This window comes from Myripristis murdjan, chromosome 14, assembly GCF_902150065.1.
Source record: "Myripristis murdjan chromosome 14, fMyrMur1.1, whole genome shotgun sequence".
Lineage (NCBI taxonomy): Eukaryota > Metazoa > Chordata > Actinopteri > Holocentriformes > Holocentridae > Myripristis > Myripristis murdjan.
Genome location: NC_043993.1, coordinates 10,039,512 through 10,062,183, shown reverse-complemented (window position 1 = coordinate 10,062,183; position 22,672 = coordinate 10,039,512). Strand labels below are relative to the sequence as shown.

The 22,672-nt window shown below is 40.8% G+C and overlaps 1 protein-coding gene and 1 long non-coding RNA gene across 5 annotated transcripts in view; one reads left to right on the top strand and one right to left on the bottom strand.

Annotated features, from left to right (window-relative positions):
- Positions 1-507: 507 nt before the first annotated feature.
- The window catches only part of LOC115371344 (rho GTPase-activating protein 26), a 132,368-nt gene continuing 110,203 nt past the window's right edge, over positions 508-22,672 (bottom strand). For 3 of the 4 annotated variants that reach the window (XM_030068664.1, XM_030068665.1, XM_030068666.1), the window contains exons 22-25: positions 9,233-9,268; positions 8,921-9,031; positions 6,636-6,727; positions 3,180-3,268 (exon numbers count right to left, since the gene is read on the bottom strand). In XM_030068664.1, coding sequence (XP_029924524.1) covers positions 3,180-3,268; positions 6,636-6,727; positions 8,921-9,031; positions 9,233-9,268 — 328 coding nt within the window. Of the gene's footprint in view, positions 3,269-6,635; positions 6,728-8,920; positions 9,032-9,232; positions 9,269-22,672 lie in introns of all 4 variants that reach the window. The other variant, XM_030068663.1, reaches the window with a different exon arrangement.
- Positions 6,549-22,281, top strand: LOC115371347 (uncharacterized). Its single transcript, XR_003929363.1, has 3 exons — positions 6,549-6,560; positions 7,773-7,779; positions 22,210-22,281. It is a non-coding gene; the product is annotated as an uncharacterized LOC115371347 (long non-coding RNA).

Genomic DNA, 22,672 nt, shown 5'->3' with positions numbered 1-22,672 from the left:
ATGGGCCAGCAATTGTTGTGTGTAACGGTCAGGAAACAAACAAAGGCCAGACAGACTAAAAATAGTAAAGGTCAAAAACACAAACGACAGGACAAGCTCAGTTGACGACAGAGGAGATCAGACGCTGAAACCATTTCACTGCAAACACTCTCCTGAAGGTTTATTTCCATTTTACTTTCATCTGTGCGTTTGTGTGTTTTTGGTGCTAAAAAGACTTTCCTAAACACGCTTGAGCTGCATTTCCCTTTCAAACACTTAACAGATGACACTTAAGTTTTTATAATCATATCCCAAGAAAAATGTCATTACCGCTGTAACCTCCGCTGGAAACAAGACTGATGTGAGCGGGGCCGAATATGGAATCAAAACGAACGTTTACCCACACACACACACCACAGCTCCATTAAATTACAGAGGAAACACTGCAGTATGTAGTGTGTGCATACTTCCACAGAATAAGTACACAGGCCAGGCACTATATCTGAGAAAAACCCACGAGACCAGCTGTCGCTGTTCAACATCGATCTTTAATTCTGCACAACCTTGTAAATTCACCAAGAAATACGAGAGAATATTTAAGGCTGTAAATAGACGTAAATGATACAAAAATTTGGGCAACTGAGATGCTACAGAATTAAGTTAGTATGCTCAAAATACAAAATATAAAATTTCACACTTAAAAAAAATTATACATTATCAAATGTTGTGTATTTATTTACAATGTCAACAATACACCCCAAAAAGAAAACAGTTCAGAATTGCGCCTTTGAGAGTCTCATAAATAAGAGGTTTACATATGAACAAAGTAGTCTAGTTTCACATTTAAAATATCTTTTTTTTGCCTCTCCCATTTGATTTACCTGTTAAAATGCTAAAATTGTCATTCAATATTATGTCCAAAGTGAAAGAACAAATGTCAAGGGAAACTTGTTTCCAGGTAAGCTGATAGATGTTCACAAAGTAGATTAAAAAAAAAAAAAAAAAAAAAAAAAGTATATATATATATATTCAGCTTTGACTCAAGAAGATATGAGGACATTCATTGGAACCAGCTTAAAAATACATCTTTGAAATTCAGTACTCATGTAATTAAAAAAATCTGGAGTGAACTTTTGCCTAATGGAGGCTTTTATTCACTTTTCATGTTATCAAAGTGCCTATCAATTTACATATGTAATCAGTAACTCCCTAAGGTCTTAATTTATGAATTCCAGGAACAGCTTTGCATTGAAAAGTCTATTTTAGTCTAACGTCATCCCTTGATTAATCCCTCGTCACAGATCTGTTTCTTTTTCAGGCGTCCTCTTTGAAAGCTGGGGCTGTGTTTTCATTCATGTTTTCAATCATGCCCTTGGCACTAAAACACCCCACTCCAAAAGTCAATGTCAGTCCAGTCCAGGCAGTCATACTATTCACATCATTACTGCGGGTGGCCTCTGCCTCACTTTGTGAAGATGAAGGGTAGGAGGGTGGCAGGAAGAAGCAGATGACGGTGTACACGACTCCGAGAAGTATGGGTCATATTTCGTTTTGAAAATGACTTCATTTGATCACTCGCTCCATCCCGCTGAAGATTAAATGATCTCCTCAGTGAAGTAACTGATGAAAGGAGGTGATGAAATCTGATTAAAATTCATCAACATGATGGTAAAAAATAGAAAAAATGAGACCCGGGTTAAAAATTAAAAAAGGATCATCCATTTGGGGTGTTGGTGCTGCAAAGCTGAAAGAACTTGAAAGAACTGGACTGATCGCTCGTGACGGAGGAAACACAACCGGCTCCAGCCTCTGCCCGATGCATGCAACCCACCGCCCTCATTACAAATAACAGGATCTGGAAAATGAATGAATGAACTACAACATTTAGGTTTTATGGGGATTTTCGGAACGATGAGGAGCAAGTGGACTGAAATCATGTAAAAGAAACTAAAGGCGATGTTGGAGTAACAATCCCAAACAAAAAGTGTGTGAGCTGGCGGGGAAGCGGGGCAGGGATCCACAGCTGGGCCTGTTTTCACCAGCGAGCACCAATCAGTGTGTGTCAGTGCTCCTGTGCTTCATTGTAAACCTCTGATTTGCTTGCAGAGCTTGTTTGAAATTTTTCACATTTTTTTGTGAGGTCTCTGAAGGGGTGGATTTTGAGGGAAAAAAAAAAAGCAGAACCCATTGCTGACCTTTTGGAGGATTGTTTTGAGGCAACCTCACCCTGTTCTGATCTAGCCTGAGGCTCCTGCTGCTGCTGCTGCTGCAGTCCTGAAACATTAGCCAGGTTGAGTCTTGTCCCAGGGAATTACCAGGCTGTCACAGCGAAGCAGCAAGTGCTCACAAATGCATTTACAGCCATAAAACCAAACCCAGTCGTTTAAGTCAGCTTTAAGAGAGCCAACTCTTCCCTGATGTGATCGCCAATCATTCAAACAGCAGACGGTCTGGAGGTGAAATAGCAAGTTTGTAGTCCAAACTTTAAGGCCACTTGCTTTTTATGTTTCCTGTCCTCATCCCCTTTCCAAAAAACACTGGAACATCTTTTTTTTTTTTTTTTTTAACATTTGGAGTCGAGAAAGAAGGGATGCTCAAAGCAGTGGCAGTGCATTTAAAAAATAACAAAATTAAAATAAAATTAAAAAGCAATGACTGAAAATAAAAATTGTGAGCCGCACAGCTCAGCTCATTTCTACAAGTTGTTTGTCTCTCCCTCTCCTCTACTGCTCTCTTTCTCTCTGTGTCTGTCTTTCTCTCACACACACACACTCTCTCTCACCCCCACAAACATTCACCCACATGCAACCGCACAAACACACACACACACACACACATGCAGACACACATTCCAGATTCATTACCACATCATCCTCTCCGGGACCAGGAAGCCTTTCTTTTCAGCTTCACACTACAATCCAACAACAGCTAGAACCGCAGGGGGCCTTGTCTTTTTTTTCTTTCTTTTTTCTTTTTTTTTTTTTTTTTACTTTCCAGTGCAACTCAGTGGTCTCACCCCAGTCCACTATGTCATATCGATCTAATATAGTACTGCTTGGTCCAGTTTCAAATCCCAGTCTCGTCGAGTCCCAGTCTCATGGAGCCCGTCCGCTCCCTATTCAGTCAAGACTCCCGTCCAGTTTGGTCCACTCCAATCCAGTGGAGTGGAGTTCAGTCCGGGTCTTTCCAGGCCCCGGGGGCTATACAAACTCCACATAGTTTTCTGGTATCAGCCCCGTCCGGCCGTCCAGAGTCCCTTCTAGCCAGCCAGGCTCCCTGGAGGGATGAACTACAGACAGAGAGAAAGAGAGAGAGGGAGACTTTTTTACGTTCTTTAGTGAAACATCCTCCAAAAAACATAAAAAAAAAAAAAAAAAAAAATTCCCACCCTTATGCATGCATGCCGTATACAAGCTTGCTGCACATAGAGGTGGGAGGGAGGGGGTTGGTGGGGGGGTCGGGGGGCGGGTTAAGAGACAGATGCCCTTAACTGTGAACAGAGAGAACAGAGCAGCTAACGATTTCAGATGTTCGTCATTCTCCGAGCATTTTGTTTCGGGATATTTTTTTGAAGGGGAACACAGGCATCTCGAGCGGCGAGCGAAATCACACCAACAGTTCCTGATACTCTTGACTAATTCAGACGTCAGAGTCTAGACGGGTTGAGATCACATAACCTCGCCTCACCTGATTGGGTCGTTCAAATCTACTGTTACGTACGTCTGCTGTAAGATGGAGCAGAGAGCCGACAATGCGTGACGGACAGGAGTTCAAAGGTCTCATCGAGTTAAGAGAGCACAAAATACCGTGGCAGCCTTCACTATTGCTACCAGACTGTGTTGTGGCGATAAAACTGTTTCGCTAAAACGTCTAAAATCAAGTTATAATGTACAACGAGCACATTATGAAAAGAATAGTTAGTCAGTTGCTTTTTTTGAGTCCTTTATTATTAGTGTTAGAATCCTTTAATCAAACGGTTAGTGGGAAGAAAAAAAAAGATGCCGATCGGTATTCCCATTCTCATGCAACATTCGTACTCCAAATGTTGGCTGGAATATGTTACAGAGGTCACGGCAAACAGTGCCAGTTATTTCTCCGCCGCAGCAGACTGCAGACGTTTTGCTCCTTTTTGTTGCCAATCCGATGATGAGAGCTTTCCCTCGAGGTTCACGCCGCTGAGACTTGAGTGTCATAAAAGCAGAATGTAAACACAGGTACGGGCTGTAAATATAAACAAGAAGTTGAAGCTGTCAACAAATGAAAACTCAAAACAGAGGCTTGTGTGGATTTGGGCCATACATGTCCAAACTGCTCTGTAATAATGTAATTAATGCTGCAGAGCCCGACATGTATGAATTACAGTAATAAATGTGAATTAGATTAATTATGTGTTTCTTGCGAGCGCTGGTGCACAACACGCTGTAATGTTCCAAAAAAAAAAGGCCCCAAAAACCTTTAAGTCATCTAGCAAGATATATCTTATAAACCAAGAAGTCAACATAAAGTTGTGGCACAAGTAAACTGTGTGCTCTCAGTGGGAATCCAACTCGCAAATAACCCTGTCTCCAGGCCATGCTACCACAGAGTCACATCAAAGAAAGACACAAAACAAAACTTGCACGAAACACACGAGACCATATGTGAGGTTTTGCTTTCTTTGATCTTCCCTGATCTCCCTGATTTACGCATCTGTGAAAATACTGCTCTCTTACTCTGGAAGTTCTTCTGCAGCGGTGTAATAATCGCAAATGTGATGACACCGAGCACAGGGGTTCAGACAAGCAACCCTGAAACACTGGGTGTTATCGTGAGGTTGGGAGTGTGTTCAGGAGGAGACAAGAGCTGACAGCTGGGGTGCTGCGTCCTTGGCGGGCCACTGGTGCACTAGTGCCTCGGTGCTGGAGTGTTGAGATGCCACTGGAGGGGCTACTTATCCCCAAAATGACCTATTGACCCTCACCGTGCTGATGACATCCTTAAGGCACTGCTCTGTAGTAAAAACTCTCAGGACTGTCCTCTTAGCTAAACATAGCTCTATTTCAAAGGGCAGGAGGGTCTCGTGGTTTTAAAGACCATGTGTCAACCAGATCAGATCCTTGAAGGGTTTCACAGTTTTCCCATGTTTCTGAAAGAATCCAAGTGAATTTGCTTGGGATTCAAACTTACCACTAACCAAAATACTTTTTTTTTTTTTTCATATCATGGTCCCTGGGACCAAATCACTTCAAATGGGGGTTCGTGGCATGATGAAAGTGAACTAGGACGTCCCGAACATGAAAATGTTTGAAAACCCCTGAACTCCATGGCTCAAGCATCTGCCCTGCCAAAGTGTCCTTGAGCAATAATCCGTACGAGCTCCAGCAGTGCTGGTTTGTGGCTGAACCTCACCTCTGATATCCTTGTGGAACAAGAAGAAATGCAAAAACAGAGTGTCCCTGCATGGATTAATAACCTTACACCTTAACTCAAGTCAATTCAAATGTGCTTTTCTACCTGATAAGCAGTAAAGTAGCTTAACCGCTGCTTAAATAGCTTAATTAATTAGTTGGTATCAGCGAGGTCTTCATTAGGAGAGATGGGCTAAAAGGAACTGCTGAATGAAGGGATAAATGTGAGTTACAGTCTGGGGTTCAGGTAACAGACTGAAATAGGGCTCTAAAAGACCCTGAACTGTGTAAGATCAGATTCCTACAGAGGAGAGGAGAGAAGAGGAGAAGAAAGGGAAGGAGGAAAGGAAAGGAGATAACAGTCTAATGGTAAGGGACGACACCACGAAGCACCAATTGAGAACACAAGCATGTCCTGCACTTCTAAGCTGCGACATGATTACCAGTTATGAGCAATGTGCAGCAGCAAAACCAGAAATAAGTGCTTTCTATATTTTCTTGAATCTCTAAGTATAGCTATGCATATGCAGGAATATTATAATGTGCATAACGTTTTTCCCCGCAGAGCAAATCAAATTAAAACTCATTAAGCCTGAGGTGCTGTGTGCTTCAAGGTCTGCAGCAAGCAATGCATCACACTTTTCTGGACACCTCTCTACAAAAGCATCCATTACACTGCAGTTTGTTTATCTATCACATTCTAAAATATAGATATGATATACTTGGGCAAACAAATAGAAAAATGTATCCACATACCATGGATTCAAGTTCACAAAAATTAGCTGCATTGTGTCGAGAAATAGGAACCTCATCGTCCAATTCTGCTGAAGCAGTTTGAGAAAATGCTTTGTGGGTAGAAAAGAAGTTCTGTTTAAGATGTGGATACATTTCTTTGGAACATCTCCAGTGCATTTTCTGAGCCTAAAATTTAATCAGTGCCTTACTAAAGGGGACAGACAGAGGAGAAATGAGAAGGGAAGTCTCAATAGGGAATTTTCAATAGAGAAGAGGCAGTCAAGCAAAAAAAAAAAAAAAAAAAAAAAGGCAAATTTATCACTATTTGTACAAATTTCATTGACTGTTTTGACTGATTTGTTCATTATTGCAACCCCCAGCTCTGACTGCAATGTGTCCATGAAGGCTACCTAAAATCCAGCTGATTTCCAAGGTTGAATTCTCATCCTGACAGCAATTGTTTGTCCCTGCACAAACACCAACGCACATTCTTTCCTTTTTCCTCCCCTTTGGAAAGTCCAGGGCTTGACTCACCGTTTTCAAAGATGGTCCCAGCGATGAAGGACAGCTCCGAGTCATGCTCCGCCTTGCAGGCGTACAGTGCTCGGGCCTTCTTCCCCACAATACTGGAGCGAGAGAGACAGATTTGCAGTTTGAAACAATGCAACATTTAGACACCTCAAACCACAGAAAGGTTATTACTTTATACAAACTGCTTTACAAGTACCCAGTGGCTATAAAAATACATGATCCAGGCAGTGTGTTTGACAAAAGTGAACCTCAGGGATGCAATTTTTCAGGGTTGTTATGGATTGGATTTCATGTTCTATTTTTATGTGTTTGTTTGCATTTTGGATACACAATTACCATTCATCTCTAACGGGAAATTACAGTTCTGCCTCTATTCCAGGTCCCTTATCACATCCCTGCAACTTATATGAAACCAAGGTCAGCCACAGAATCGGTCAGTTGCCATGCAAGTGAAAGGAGGAGGAGGGAAGGCACAGGCAGTCAGGGTGCAACGCAACGGCAAGGCGGAAGAAATGTTGGCAGCGTCTAGGGCAGCACCAGGATACTTGAAGCTCACAGTAATATAGTGACAGTCAATGTAGTGTCTGTCAAGGTTGAGGTCAGTTTGCCTTCCATTCAACTGAGGGGTGGCATTTTTATTAAAAAAGTTGATAGTGTAATAGGTTTTCAAAACACAGAAGTTACCGTCCAGAGAGTGTAACCTTGATCCAAGATTGCTTTTTGCTGTAGAAAGCTCTAGAAATCCTCAGAGGTAAGAATCTTGCTCAAGGATGCTTCAGCAGGACAGATACTTGGTGTCACATGCAAACATAAATCCATCTTAAGGAGTTAGTCTCATACTGAGTCTTGAAAATATTGTATTTCTTAAAATAATTTCCAGTATAGATCAACTTGTGTCCAGAATTTTCTTGAATCAAGAGTCATTTTTGATATTAGTGGGCTGATCTGCCTTATTTTGCCTTGTTTCAACATATTTATACTTGTTTACAGGAAAAAAAATCATGAAAGAAGTTAAACTGCATCATAAACAAGTGGAATTATCTCATTTCACTAGCAGATTTTTTAATTTACTTGCAATATGTCAAAGGACGCTTAGTACTACAGTCACTACAGTCTCTGCTGCCCCTCACACATTTAAAGTGAAGTGGTAAGAGCTGTGATGACTGGCATGACGAAGCTGAGTTACTACTTCAGTGAAACTTTGCACATTAGCAGCAAGGTCACTGGAACACCATAATTAAGCTCCTTAGGAATTTAAGCTTTCATCGGAAGCTGCCGTAGCCGTGTACGAAGGAAAAGCGAGCAGACATGCATGTAAATGTTCTTTCAGATCATTTACAGTAAATGAGGAGAGCTTGATTCAACATGCCAGACACTTCGACAGCTTCAAAAGTGGAATCATTACAGACAAAATCAAGTGAACCTATAATTACAAATGTATAGATTAAAAAAAACCAAACAAACAGGGATTTCTTAGATAGATGACTTTATTAATTCCTATTGGGGAAATGTTTTTGCTACCATGTTCGTTCACTGCATCTCCACATTAGCCCCTCAGTCAAATCTTGTTTTTCTGAAGTGAAAAAATAGCAGCAGAATGAAGTAATCATTTTTTTCTAAATTAAAAAAACAAACAAACAAGTATTCTAATTTTGATAATTGCTTAATCATTTTAGCAATTTATCAAGTAAATATACCAAAAAAATTGCTAGTTACAACCTCACAAATGCTAAAGTTTGCTTGCTTTCCTCCATTTCATATCATTATAAAGTGTACACGTTGGAGTTTTTTGGCTGCTGGTCCGGTAAGCAGTTCTAAAATATTGCTTTTTTTTTTTGCTCTGGTAACTTATGGTGGGCATTTGCCATTATTTTTAACATTTCATTTGACAAAACAATTAGTTGATTAATCTAACAAATAATGGCTACATTAACTGATAATGAAAATAATGGTCAGTTACAGGCCTATTTCCTGTATAAATGTGTTCATAAGGCAGATCGGCCAAGTAGTCAAAGGACATGGCTCACTGGAAACAAGTTGATTAGCACTGAAATCAGGTGCGATTATTTCATCTCACTTGTGGATTTTTATGTTTGTTTTCAGAAAAAAAAAAGACTGAATATCAGACTGACTTGATAAGATGGAGATTTTTGTAGTGCTCTGGTTCTCTCTCATCAACAACCTGTCTCATGCTCATGAAGCTACACACACCCACAGCTGGGAGTTTCCTGGTACGGCGGTCTTCCATAAGCTCAGCTGAAATCGTAACACAAACAGCGAGGACCAACCTGACGAGGGAGGAGTCGCTGGAGGTGGAGGAGGTCGGCTGGGGGCTGGAGGGAGCCGAGAACATCGGCCACGAGGGGGAACGTGGTGAGGTGGGGCTGGGGGACGTCGCACTGACACACACACACACACACATATAAACAATCACACATAAACAAACACACAGTGAGTGATCCATAGCATAGGTATTGTGAAAGTGATTACACAAGGTGATTAAACTGTGTCACAGCACATGCATCAACTCAGGCCATCCTAACTTTGTGGGGGTAAATGTGACTGTTTGGTAAAAAAGGTGGAAAGCTCATTTTTCTTACCTGGTTGGGATGCTGCCACGAGTCTTTGGGTTCAACCTGCAATCACAAGGACTCAAAGTTAAAACCAAGATGAAGCAATCCATCCAGATCACTGATGACGAGAGGGAAAAGATGCTAGCCTGAATTTCTACACCAAGAGAAAACTGCTTCTTTTGCTTAGTATTAATTCAGACGTAAGCCTCAGCAAATTAGTTTACATTGGAGTTGTACCCCCTTTCCATGTACTGTAAAGTGAGGTCTACTTGCATTTGCTTTGCCAGACAACGAGGAACCAATGACAGGTCCGTTTAGTGGACCTCCCAACTTGTCTGGCAAGCCAAGCTAAAACGAAACCCACATAATGTAGCTGTGAGGAGAAACTGGCTCCTTAATGGCTCTCAAAGGGTTATGTGAGTTAGCTTAATGCGCTGCAGCCTTGACCAAAATAACTACCTTAAAAGTAGGCCAACAGCCATGATGAAGAAAGTGGTACAGTCTGGTGTGGTGCCAAAGTCTAAACAAACAAAAGAAGTCAGCAGACTTCCCTGTGGATGCACACACAGGCCAAAACTGCTACCTGGAGGGGAGGGGGCGCAGCAACACACCAGCAATACTAACACGCATTTTGATAATTACTGCCGTCCACAGTTTAGCAGAGATGGCCAAGTACATTCAACGTGACATGACTTTATTTATTTATTTGTTCTGTTTTGCCTTTGGCATCTCTGCTTTATTTGATAGTGATAGAGGAGAAAAACAGGAAAGACAGAGAGAAGACATGCAGTGAAGTTCTTGGCTCTGAAATGAACCCCAGCCCAGCCTTGACACATGGTTGACAGAGTTAGTGTCGTCACAGGCTAGATCTACTCGCACATACTTGGAGTGGGTGCCTCCAAGTTTAGCCTCATCTCCCAGTGTCTATCTACACTGCAAAAAATCTCTATCTTATCAAGTCATTGAGCCTTCACAGTTGAAAATCTGTTCTTAAAAAAAGTGAAAAAATCTGCCAGTGGGATGAGATAATCCCAGTTGTTTCCAATACAGTTTCACATGTGTCAGGATTGTTTTCTGGGAACAAGTATAAATATGTTGAAACAAGGCAGAATAGGGCAGAGCAGCCCTCTAGTATCAAGAGAATGACACTTGATTCAAAAAAACTTCTGGAAACAAGTTGATTAGCATTGGAAACAAGTGGGATTATCTCATCCTATTGGCAGATGTTTCACTTGTTAAAAAAAAAAGAACAAGATTTTAACACTGAATACGAGACTGAATGACTTGTTAAGATGGAGATTTTTGCAGAGAGCTGTATACGGCCAGGCCGCATGGAGTAAAACTCCATCCATCCATCTAACCGAGCTGTCCTTCCACCCATACCATCATCAATCCATTTGTCCTTTCACACGCACACACACAAAAACACACACAAAAATCTTCAATCACGCCAGTCATTCAAGTCTGCCTCAGAAATGACACACAGCCTACTATCCATCATTGGCTACCCTTAAGGATACACGGTGATGGAGCATGAGGGGAGGTGAAACAGACAGACAGAGAGAGAGAAGCAGGAAGGATGGAGGCGAGGAAAAAAGGAGAGAGAGAGACAGAGGGGTGGGGAGGTGAGCAAGGTAGAGAGGCAGAATATGCTGGCAAAGGGAGGAAGAGAATAACAGAGAAAGATGAATGGAGTGAACCGAGCACAGACTGTCTGTAGCAAATTAAATTATACCCAGGCAAGGCCAGTTTTGTAACTACCCTCATTTACCCTGCCTAGTGTTTTGTTTTGTTTGTACTTCATTGAGACAGGAGAAAAATTGAAGGGAGTTCGGGCAACAGTGATTAACAAAATAAATTATTTCACAGCCGTCGCAGTACATTCTGTCATAAACAAGGCCGGTGTAAACTTGCACTGTTGAGAGTCATTAGGTAGCAGAACGCCCACCACTTCGCATTCATGGTGCAGCACTGACAAAAATTCATGATAATGTGCATCATGACTACCTCCATGTTATTCAGTCTCTCAGTAGCTGCTCGGTTGAGTCTGGTCCACATGAACAATAAGGTTAGAGAAAGCAAAAATCTCACTGCTCTGTCAACAAATGATACAATACAAAACAATATACAATATGCAGTAACCTCACAGATATCTCTAAAATTTGAATGGGAATCACCTTTACAGGCTTGTATGGTCACCTGTCACAGGTATTAAAAAAAAAAAAAAAAATCAGTATCTCCATTGTCACAGGGCTTAAAAACACATATTTTCTCCTCTACTTCATGATCAAAATAAATTTAATGATGCAAAAGCAACTGACATCATGACTTTCAGTGGATCAAACTGTACATCACAGACCCATTTTGAAATATTTTGTATTATTTCATGTCAAGTGATGCTCTTTCTCCTCTCCACTATTAGCCTTCTGCCAATGTTTAGATTTCTCCCCGATAGAAATAACAGCCTCAATCGTTCAAACCATAATGTCAAATATTTCAAAACAGCTGGATTATCCTTTTAACTTTCTACCCACCTGGCCAGACCTGGATTCAAAGCTTTTTGTTGCATGGGAAATTGTGCAAATCATCACTCCTCATTTGCAGCTCAATCTATGCACCAACAGATAGAGAAAAGTGCTGCACAACCACATAGCCCCACTTGATTGGCAGCTGCAGGTGCACACGACACGCTGCATCCTCAATTATTCCACAAATGGCCGACAGCAAACTGAAATGAGCAGCCCTTCAGGGACCTTCAAATTACTTCAGCTGCTGAAGAAGGAAGAAGACAAATATTCTTGGAGTAAATACCCTCTCCGTAACTTACCCGACTTGTTGGGGTCGACGCCTGCATCCAGCAGAAATGACAGAAGCCCAGACATTGTTGGTTATTTGGACACTACTTTTAATTCTGGATGACCTCGCCAACAAGGCATCAAGAGAAGTTGAGGCACTGTGCACACATGTGATCAGCAAAAGTGAGATACTGCATTTTTCTGCCAGTGGCACCGAGTTCACTCTGCACTCAGTGCGTCTTACACAGCACAAACCCCTGGTGAATCAGGCCGTTTGTGTTTTCAAATACCTCGCTGCACATGACATCCAATCATTCACAGTGCTGCCTATGTCTATACTGTAGCTCAGGCTTTCCCTTTTATTGTGATGCGCAGGTTGCCATGGTAACACTGTCAAATCCTCAACGTCATTCCTATGGCAAGGTTTTGGATAATGTGGGATAATCATGTTCTGTCTGTCTTCACGACCAAAAACATACATGTCTAGCCACTGCATGACTCACCTCGATGCCCACTGTTATTACTGTCACTTCATCAGTAACTGAGAGAGAATGGCTGATAAAAGCTGCATGTCTTCTGTAAGTGCTGCTGGGAGTCAATCTAGCATCCACAAAAAAAATGCACTCTAGCGAGGGATTATGGCTCCAACTTTCCAGTGGAATCAATAATTGCCAAATGATGCACATGGATGGAACAATGTATATTTGACATTACGACATCTTGTGATTTTCACATGAATGATTTAATTTTTTTAACGGATTATAGAAATGAATACAACTGTTGTTGCAAATGAATTCTTCAAATGTTTACATACATTTATAAAGAACTAATAAATTATTTTTTACATATCATAAATAGTTGTAAGTCACTGATTAGCTATTAGCTAAAGATGAACTAATCATTAGCAAATGAGTTAATGCAGTCATTTATAAACCATCCAAAGTATTTATTAACCAATCATCTGTTGATGTTAAATAAATAAATAGTTATTATAACTTCATTTATTTGCACATGATGAATAAAACTATTTCATCATGTGAATAAAACAAAGGATGTATGGATTAAAGGTGCACTAGGCAAAATTGCAGAGGGTCGATGGAGGTGAGGACTCAACTGACAGAAATGTAGAATAAACACGTAATCTGTCAGTGGCAGTGCTATAATGAGAACCACACAGACTCAACCACTGAATGACTACCTTATTCAACATTTTTGTCAGCTGAGTCTCTCTGAAATTTTGCATAGTGAAAAATATACTTGAATTGTGGCTTAAGAAGTTCCTCCTTCCTAACCTGACCAGGAGTGAATCCCCACCCCTGAACACGGTTATCAAAACACACTTGCCTCAGCTAGCTAAACTAACCGGCACCTACCTGTCCAACAGGAAACAGGCCAAGACTGACACGCCTTGTCTGCTTGGTGTTTCATCTGGCTGCGGTGGCATTTTTTAGCGCTGCAGGTCGACACACCCTTTACCAAAATTTGGATATCAAGAATTGCCAAGAGTATAAAAGTAATACCAGCAGAAGACAGGGTGCTTGCAGACTGAGAAGGATAAATTTAGGATAAGTGCACACTATTTTAACCATTTGACAAGGGTTGTGGTTGTTATATGTTATAATACTTTCAAACAAGCTGCAGGACAAAGAGTTAAAAGGACCTCAAATACTGTATAGAGCAGATAAGAAAGAAGTGGCTGACAAAACATCCAAGGCTTTATGCCAATGTAGCACAGCTATGTTTGAAGTACTAATCTAGAGTTTCTCCATATTAGAGAATGTGAAAACTGTCCTCCTGTCTGCTAGTTTTACTGTTTTACTGTATTCTGATAATTGCCAGCAGCTGGGGCCCTGACAAAGACTTAGTGTTGGGAGGTGTGTGATGATTTCTTAGCTTGCTCTAAAATAAATGGTATAGGTTTTTCCTTGGCTGCTTGCATTTTTCAAGTCCTTCAGGCATAAACCGCAAGACTTCCGAGATTTTGTTTTGCTAATGTTCCTTGCCTTACCACCTGTCGGAGCATCAGAGCCAAGCAGCGCTATTTTGTCCTTTATTGATTGCCAAAAGTTGTGTTTGTGTGCTTTTACTGAAACTGCCAGTCTGAATGATTCTTTCAACACTTCACCTTCTCTCTACTCTGTCAGTTCCTGCTTTTCTAGAAGCTCTCTCATCTGTTTTCTCTATCTCATTTCCTTCCCCTCCTTCCCACCCCTCTGTCTCTCCCTCTTTCCCTCCCAGCAGTGAAGTGGTAAAACAAAAGGTGGGATGATTTCCAGTTGATAATCAAGGCATGTTGAGCAACTCACAGTGGCGTGTCCAGACCAATTTTGTAGGACGGGCTCAGATGTGGCACAGGAAGGCATCTGAGAACACGTAAGAGACTTTCACATGGGTAACATGGCAGCTAAGGTTTTTGTTCTACACAGCTTGATGTTGATTTTATGGTTTCTCAGTCAAAATTACATTACTGACTACAACCAATTCAAAGATGAGTGGAAACCACAAACCAGTTCATGACATTTGGGCTAATTTGAGCGTGGCTGCCATTCATCCGCTACTTCCAGGCTGTTTTACTGGTTTTACCTCTTCTGGCAGAGCCTTAGCTACCTTTTGTAGTCAACGGTCGCTGCAGCATGGCTGGCAAATTGGCAGCTCTGTTACACTGGCAAACAGTCATGTCTCTCGCTTCTATAACGGAATGTAGGAAGGAAGGAGGAAAAGGTTGAAAACATGCACTTTGGACACTGTAGTGCACACAGATAATTATAAAACTTCACTAATGCATTATTATGATTCCAACTAGAGTTCTGGACATGATATGCTCACAAGTGGTGTGATTGGTCAGAAAATTTGTTGGTTTGTTGCCCATTTGCCGGTGCCACCCCAGACTCCTCCCTGAACACGCCCCTAGCCACTCAGAATACATTAAAGCTATTTTCATTTGTGTTTATCTTTCCTTTATATTGAAAAGACCAAATTTTCTTGCTTCTTAAATGATGAACCATCTGGCATGCCATAAAAAAGATTGATATTTTATGGTATGTGTTTTGGGTGTGTGTATGTGCTGTATTCCACTGCTGAAAAACTGAATAAACTGACTTCAGGTGAATTTCGTCACCATATCCCCACTTTCTATCCCCTCCACTCTTTCAGTACAGTTGACAGCCGGTTCATTAAACTGATCTCTTGTTCTCCCCCTTCCCCCAGACCAAACATTAATCTACACAACATCATTCCATTATAACACACTCAGTCACACAAACACACATGCTTGCACACAAACACATTGTCTCGTCGCTCTTCCATCTCATCGTGGCTAAATGGGAGGGTATATTCGCCAGATGACTATAATAATATGATGCACCCAAGTTTATTATCTAAGCATATGAGGAATTGCTCAACATTCTTTTGCAACTTTGCCACTAAAAACAACCAGCTCAAAATAAAGTGAAAGGCAGTGTGGATGTCACAAATATGTTAACTTTTGTCTCTATCTAATGTAAGACCCAAGTGAACCAACGCATGAATTGAATTATTAAGTTATGTGATGTATTGCAGCAACAGTTTGTCCATGTCTATTGCATGAACATTAATAACCAAAGCATGTTAGACTCTGCAATATTGATAGTGTCGCTGCTCTGCTATTTGCTTTCAAAGGAAATTTTGGGGCTTGGACATCTGAGCAAACAGAGTAAATTCTGGGGCAGCAGAGCTTCGCTTTGAGTTGCATGCTGATTGCTACTGGCAGGATGGGTAACAGAGGAGGGAGAGTGGGGGGTAAGCCTGTTTATCTTCATGGTTTCTTTCAAATTTGCATGTATCGACTATTTCCAAAAGGCCCTACAGATAATACAGAACATGACGTGTCAATAACAAGAACAGTTTTTTGGACTAGAAAAAAAAATCCATAGGTACAATAAGCCCACGGGAAACGGCGGTGCTTAATATGTGAATAATGAGAATCATAAATTCATGCTGCTGCCAAGTGTAACTGTGTGTTAACATATCTCTGTGTTTGAGCAATAAACCACAAGACACTATGCTTTACAGTTATGCAGTGAACAGCCAAGAGATGTTAGGTTAGACACAAAGTGGAATGGTTTGTTGATTTATAGAGTCACGCTAATATCTCATAGGAGCACAAAACAATCAAACAACAAACATTCAATAAATCTGTTTTAATAAATGATGAGTAAGTAATGATAATAGTTAAATGCTATAAAATGTTTTAAAGCCACAACTTTTATCCACGGAAATATGAGAAAGTTATTTCACTTGTTTTCAATGCAGTTTGCAATGCAACTTGTTTTTTTTTTTCCAAAAATCTGCATGTACCCAGTCAAATTGCCTCAAAATGAGTGCTCTGAATCATGGGAAACTAGACAGTTCAACTGCATTTGAACAAAGTGAAATTATGCGGTATGTTCCTTAACCCCAGCAGCATGGTTTGTAATGTGAGTTTTTAAATTGGCCTGGTGCTTCCCTTGTGTGTCTGAGCCTCTGGCTATGCAAAGAGTCCGATAAATTTTGCCTCTTATTCCCTGATACCCTTATTAAGCATTGATACTTATCTCAAAATGTTTTCAGAACACTGATAATGTACAGTAAAGCCAGCCATTTGGAATACCAAACAAACAATTGTTTTGTATGTCCACTCGATAAGAGCTACTGGCTCGCTGATTCAGTCTCTGGTAACACATTTGTTTGATTATGTATTATAAATGTTAATGTGCCCTTTGTTTTGCTGTCATTAACACAGCCGTAATCATCGCCATCATCACCGTCATCCACACAAAACTATGCTTTAACGGCCAGCCACACTCGTGACTGTGCAGCCTGTTCAACCCATAAATTATATTTACAGCTATGCGGAGAGGAGGCTAAGTGGCCGAAAAAAGAGCGAGCGAGGGAGGAATGTGTGAGAGAAGAAGTCAGCTCAGAAGAGTTTGAGCATTTCCTGTATTCTTACTGCCGCTGGTGATAATTAAAATAAGCAACAAGACATTTACTGTGTAGAATGGAAACCACTGGTTCACACACGCCCTAAAACGGTTGCATATTTTAACATCGTCATCATTGGTTACGGGGGTTGAAAAAAGATCCATGAAGACCTATTTTAAGACAGAGGTTGAGGCCTTGATAACCAATTGCCAGTACTGCATCTGGAGACTGGGATAAAATGGAGAGAATGAGAGGGTGAACGAGTGTGAATGTGGATATATAAGATGCATAATTAATGATGAGATGGAGGGGCAGGTGGAGATGACAGTTTGTTAAAGGCAACAAAAATCTGAACGAGGGAATGAGAAAAAAAAATCAGAGACATTTGTCCTCTGTAACTGCAAGAGCAGATCAGCTGACACACGTGACTTGTCAGTGAGATGTGTGTGTGTGTGTGTGTGTGTGTGTGTGTGTGTGTGTGTGTGTGTGTGTGCACGCACGTGTGTGCATGTGTGTGAGTATTTTAAGCATGAAGGATTTCTATGACAGATTTCCTAGAAAATGGTTCAGTCACCGGGGAGGTTTCTTTCAACTTCTAGCCTGGAGTATTTTTTTTTTTCCTTTTTGTGGTGTAATTCAGTTTTACAGCTCTCTCTCTCTCTCTCTCTCTCTCTCTCTCTCTCTCTCTCTCTCTCTTTCCTCTCTGTCCCTCTCAAACGCAGAGGAGGAGAGCCATGAAAACTGATGGATTTCCCCTGAGGGACAAAAGGAAAAGAGTAAGAGTCGTTTTGTGATTTAACCCATCACCTCGCTAGCTCAGGTCCAAGGCCAAATTCAAGGGGTCACTAGTCATAACAATCACAGACTGTTGAGTCAGAGGTCAGACGGTGAACTTATCCTCACTCTTTCCCATTTTATGTTCACTCAGTTTTTTGAATCTCCTCTCTCTGTGAACCAGCTCGACTTCTTTCAGTGGTCCTTTTTGCCTTTTTCATTGCATTACTAGAAAGAGCACTGGGTATGTGATGTATATGTGTGAGAATGTAAAACATTTTCACACAGGTGTGGAGGGACCTCAAAGAATTTCACAGCCTAAACCAAACTGCAAAAATAGGATGCCATGAAAAGCCTGGGCAGGAGTCAAGGTGCTTGAGTTGAAAATAATCTCCTGCTTAAGGAGACGCGACGCTTTTTGAAGGTCTAGTTGTTAACCTTTGACATTTCTCAAACCTTTGACCATCTTCTCTCTAATGGGGCATACAGCAGGCTTTTCTTGGAAACTGAAAGAATGACTAACTAGCATATCCAGAGCCGAGCTGTTGACTGCATGACAGAGAGAGAGAAAACACAGCCTGGACTGGAGAGCTGAACTGCGACACTGGCTGGAGTCTACGCCACAGCAATGTTTTAAAGAGGAACAGCTCACCTAAAATGTCAGAAAATATACTTTCCCCTAGTGCAATCTATCCATCTAGATAGTTTATGTGTGTGATTTGGTGAGGTTTCCAGTGTCCGGCAATTTCCCCTGTCTTCCAGCAACCCAGTGCAATGGGGCTGGATGGGTATTTGCTGGTGGAGCTCAAACCATCACAAATTTACATGTGAAAAACATTGTAGCAAAAGCTTCTTCCACAAACAATTACATGGATTCAAGGGCATAGAGTTTTGTTAGGCACCATTTCCTGGTGAACGTCTATCCACCCTCAACAAAACCCAATTAGAGGTGCAGAGATAGTAGAGTTATGTGGGACGTTTTTTTTTTTTTTTTTTTGGATGGTTTGTTCCTTTTAAAGGAGGTAGGAAGAGCTAATTAGATTGGTTATGACTGATGCAAGTCCCCAACACACCTGCTGACACTGTGTTCTTTCCAACCCATTTTCATAACCCTGCTGCTGCTGCATCAGCTCCTTTGGTCACAAAATTACCAAAAATCGGTTGGGAACACCTAAATGAGATGGCAACACTACCTACATCTTATTTGACAACACAGTTTTGTGTATGTGTATTTGTGTGTGTGTGTGTGTGTGTGTTTATATATATCTTTAAAGCACTGTAAACATTTGGGTAAGGTTTCATATAATCTGTCAGCACTAAGTCAAGGATCATCTTTCGCCTGCTGACCCAAGAGTATGTTTAGAGCAGATATAGGTCAAAATATCTTCATCCATGTCTTATTTCCGGATTTGTCTCATTTAATATCACATGGTTACAAAGTAAACATTACTTTAATTTCCCTAACAAGGGAAATTCAATGGCAGACGTTCATGCAACTCCACAAAATGCAAAATTACCCTCTCTTGTTTCCAGCCTGCAATCATAGTGTTGTTACAAGACCACACCTCACTCAGAGAGGACAAACAATACATGATTTTGTGACCCAACACAACTACCACTGCTGCCCAGTCTGCAAGGAAAAGACAGCAACTATTTATGAGAATAACTGTGGCCTGATTTGCTATTTTTGTGTGAGTGGCCTGGACAGGGATGACATCTTGAAAATGAAACTATATGTTCAAACTATTTTAAAATCGTCACAACAGATTTTCCTTGCAGCTTTCTCAACAATCTCTTTTTGAAAATTTGATTTCTCAGCCTCTCCTGGCCTCTTTTGGATAAAACTTGGACTAAATTTGATTGGCCCACCACAAAGCCAACAGGGCCCTAAGCCTCATGCTCAATATGTCAGATAGAGCTGGGTCAAATCTGATTAATCTTTGGGGAATTATGATAAAATAAACTAAAATAAAAACTGGTCACTTCCACCGCTCATAGGAAACACCACAGTTAGTATTGACTTGTTTCCTTTTTAAAATCTATTTAACTTTCACTCTTAAAATGATGAACTGAGAAAAATTGATGGTGACATCCTCCGTGAAGCACTCACAGAAGAATCTGATGAAGACCGAGTTTGTACTCTGATTGATTGATTTGAGTGTCAATTTCTGCTCATAATATTGAGTGCTTCTATTTACTCCAATCAAATCACTGCCTGCCTTTGGAAAGACAAAAGAAATCACTTCCTGTGCACCGAGCCTGTTGTAGTTTTATCCAGACAGCCCTACCTGAGACTCTGTATTTAGGAAAACATATGTGAAAGGTTTTACAAACTGGGTACTGGGTGAATCACTATTGTACTATAACAATTAGTGATACAGACTAGCACAATGGACAATTTTTATATAAAAATGTTGTAGATTATTACATTTATCAGGAGGGTCAGGTTACAATAAATTATGATGGCATTTAATTTAATTTCAAGGACAGTCTTGACAATCACTCAGTGCAACTGTATTGCTGCCTTGGTGGTTTGCATCGCTGTGACTGTATTGTACTTAAGTTCACCAACCACTCTCACCAAAGTACAGCCTCTGAAATACAATAAACACTTTCTCCTTCTACTTCTGTCCAGTTTTCTCTTTGTGGTTGGTTGCTGAATAGCTGAAAATCACTCAACAGGTCTGTGTTTGCTCAACAAATAAAAGCCTCCACTGTGTGTCAGTGCGCTAAATACACACACCACACTAGTAGGGATTTGACCACACAGCACTTTCTCATGCATGAAAATAAAATGTAGCCATAAGTGAAGCGCAGAGACCGTAATTCTTTCCATCTCACAGTGATTTTAAACATTTAGTGACTGAAAGTAGATGTTGGAACACTACTAAATTAGCTGTGACAAAACCAATAAAGATGAATTTCTCCATACAACCTTTCCATATAACCTTCTACGCAATGGCTGAAGGGAGAGATGAACATCAGGAAGGAAATTTGTGAATGCACCATTTCATGTCCCATTAGGTCCACTATTATGACCCAATGAATCAGCCATTTCTGTCATTAAATGGCGTTTCAATGTGACTCATAATGAAAAGACAATCTGAAAACACTATTTTGCATTTCCCTTTTGCTCTCTTCATCAAAATCTCTCTCTATGTTCCTTGATCTTTCCCTCAATTTGTCTTATTCAGCCCACCCCCTTTTCTGTCATTTCTCCCACTCTCACCCCGTTGCACTGTCTGTAATTGTAAGCCTGAACAACTGTAGCTGCAAATCCATGTCTTGCTTCTTATATCCCAATTCACATTTGTCTCTGAGAGATACTTGCAATGCCATGTGGCTATTACCAATTCTGCAAGTAAGGTGCATGTCCAATTCGGCAGTTTACATAAATGAAGAAATTGACAACTCTCCATAAAAATCAGATTTACATAACTTAAGTAATAAATTCGAATAGGGATGTTAGGATCAATCAATCTATCAATGAAGTTTATCTGGCACATGTAATCATATATGGTACGATCACAGTGAAATGTAGTGCTGTGAGAGTCTCTACACTACATTCAAAAACTGGAGAGATGGAGGATGAACAAAAAGAGACCAGAAGAACTGGTGTATCTCCGGTCTCTCCAGTCATCTGGTCATCGTTTTTGGGTTTTAAAAAGTCCTGTGTACAGTGTACGGTGTGCTCTTGAGTTTCAGGATCAGCGGCCGGGCTGCCACGGCAGCTCAGATTTGAACTCGACCAGGTCCTGGCAATTTGCACTACCCTCTGGGATGTTCACAGTTGAAAGGTTGGCCCTATGGAACCTGTGGGCCATATAGGTGGTACCGGAGTGAATTATTCTGCATTTGCAGTGATTTCATGGTGGCTTCAGCTACGATGACTCTTTAAAAAATTTCACTATCATCTGTCTATGGAGGACTCAACGGGCTGGACTGATGTCTTCAGGGTAGACATTTCTCCTCTAGGACTGCTTCGCTGTCTATCTAGTTCTGTAATCAGTTGTTCTGAGTATTAATGCAATATAAGTTGGATTTAGCACCGTTAGCACAAGTTGCTGATGCAGGCTACTTTTACATTTTCCAGAATGCTCATAATGACAAATGCCAGTTCAGTCAGTTTACATAACATCAAACCAATTTGTACACCAGAGCGGCAAATCTTGAAACCAACCAAACAGTAGTATACGATACCTTCTTCCTGACCATAGCAAGGAAAAAAAGCCGTTATATGGGTGGTTGGCATCTTAAATGATTCTGCTTGCCTTATTCTTGCAGCATATGGCGTAAATATCTTTTAGGCAGGGTAGAGTGCTGCCTATCGTGTGTTCAGACAAATGAACCACTCTTTGCAGGGCCTTGTGGTCTTGTTTGGTGCTGTTTCTGTACCAGGCACTGATGTTCTGTGTCATAAGTCAGAGGAAGTCTGCTGGAATAACAACTCAGAGTTACAAGTGATATATTGGGAAAGACTGTAACTTTGTTGAGTTTCAATTATTTAAAAATACAGGCTAAGGCTACATTAGAATAACAACCCTGAGTTACAGAATGAGGGATCAAGTTGCATCAGTACTATAGATAATAAAAACATGACAATAGTTTTGGTATCATTATTTTGGTACCTAAGTGGCCATTCTTGTAACATCACTAACTTCAATTACACAGAAAGGAAATATGGCTTTTTTTATTGGCTAAATACTTGTGTCTGTCTGTCTTGCCAATATCAAATACAACTACAACTACAAAATGCCATGTTTCAGGCACTAGTTTTGGGAAAGATGAGGCAAGGAAGGAGATTACTCATGCGACTGATGTACCACGGCATTTCTGGATGAGGGTGTGGAGTAAGGATTGGTGGGAACGGGCCGTCCTGAGGGAGTTCAGTGACGTAGAGTGGAGAGATAAACTATTTGAACTGCTGCATCCACTGCTTTACCAACTGTGCTACTGT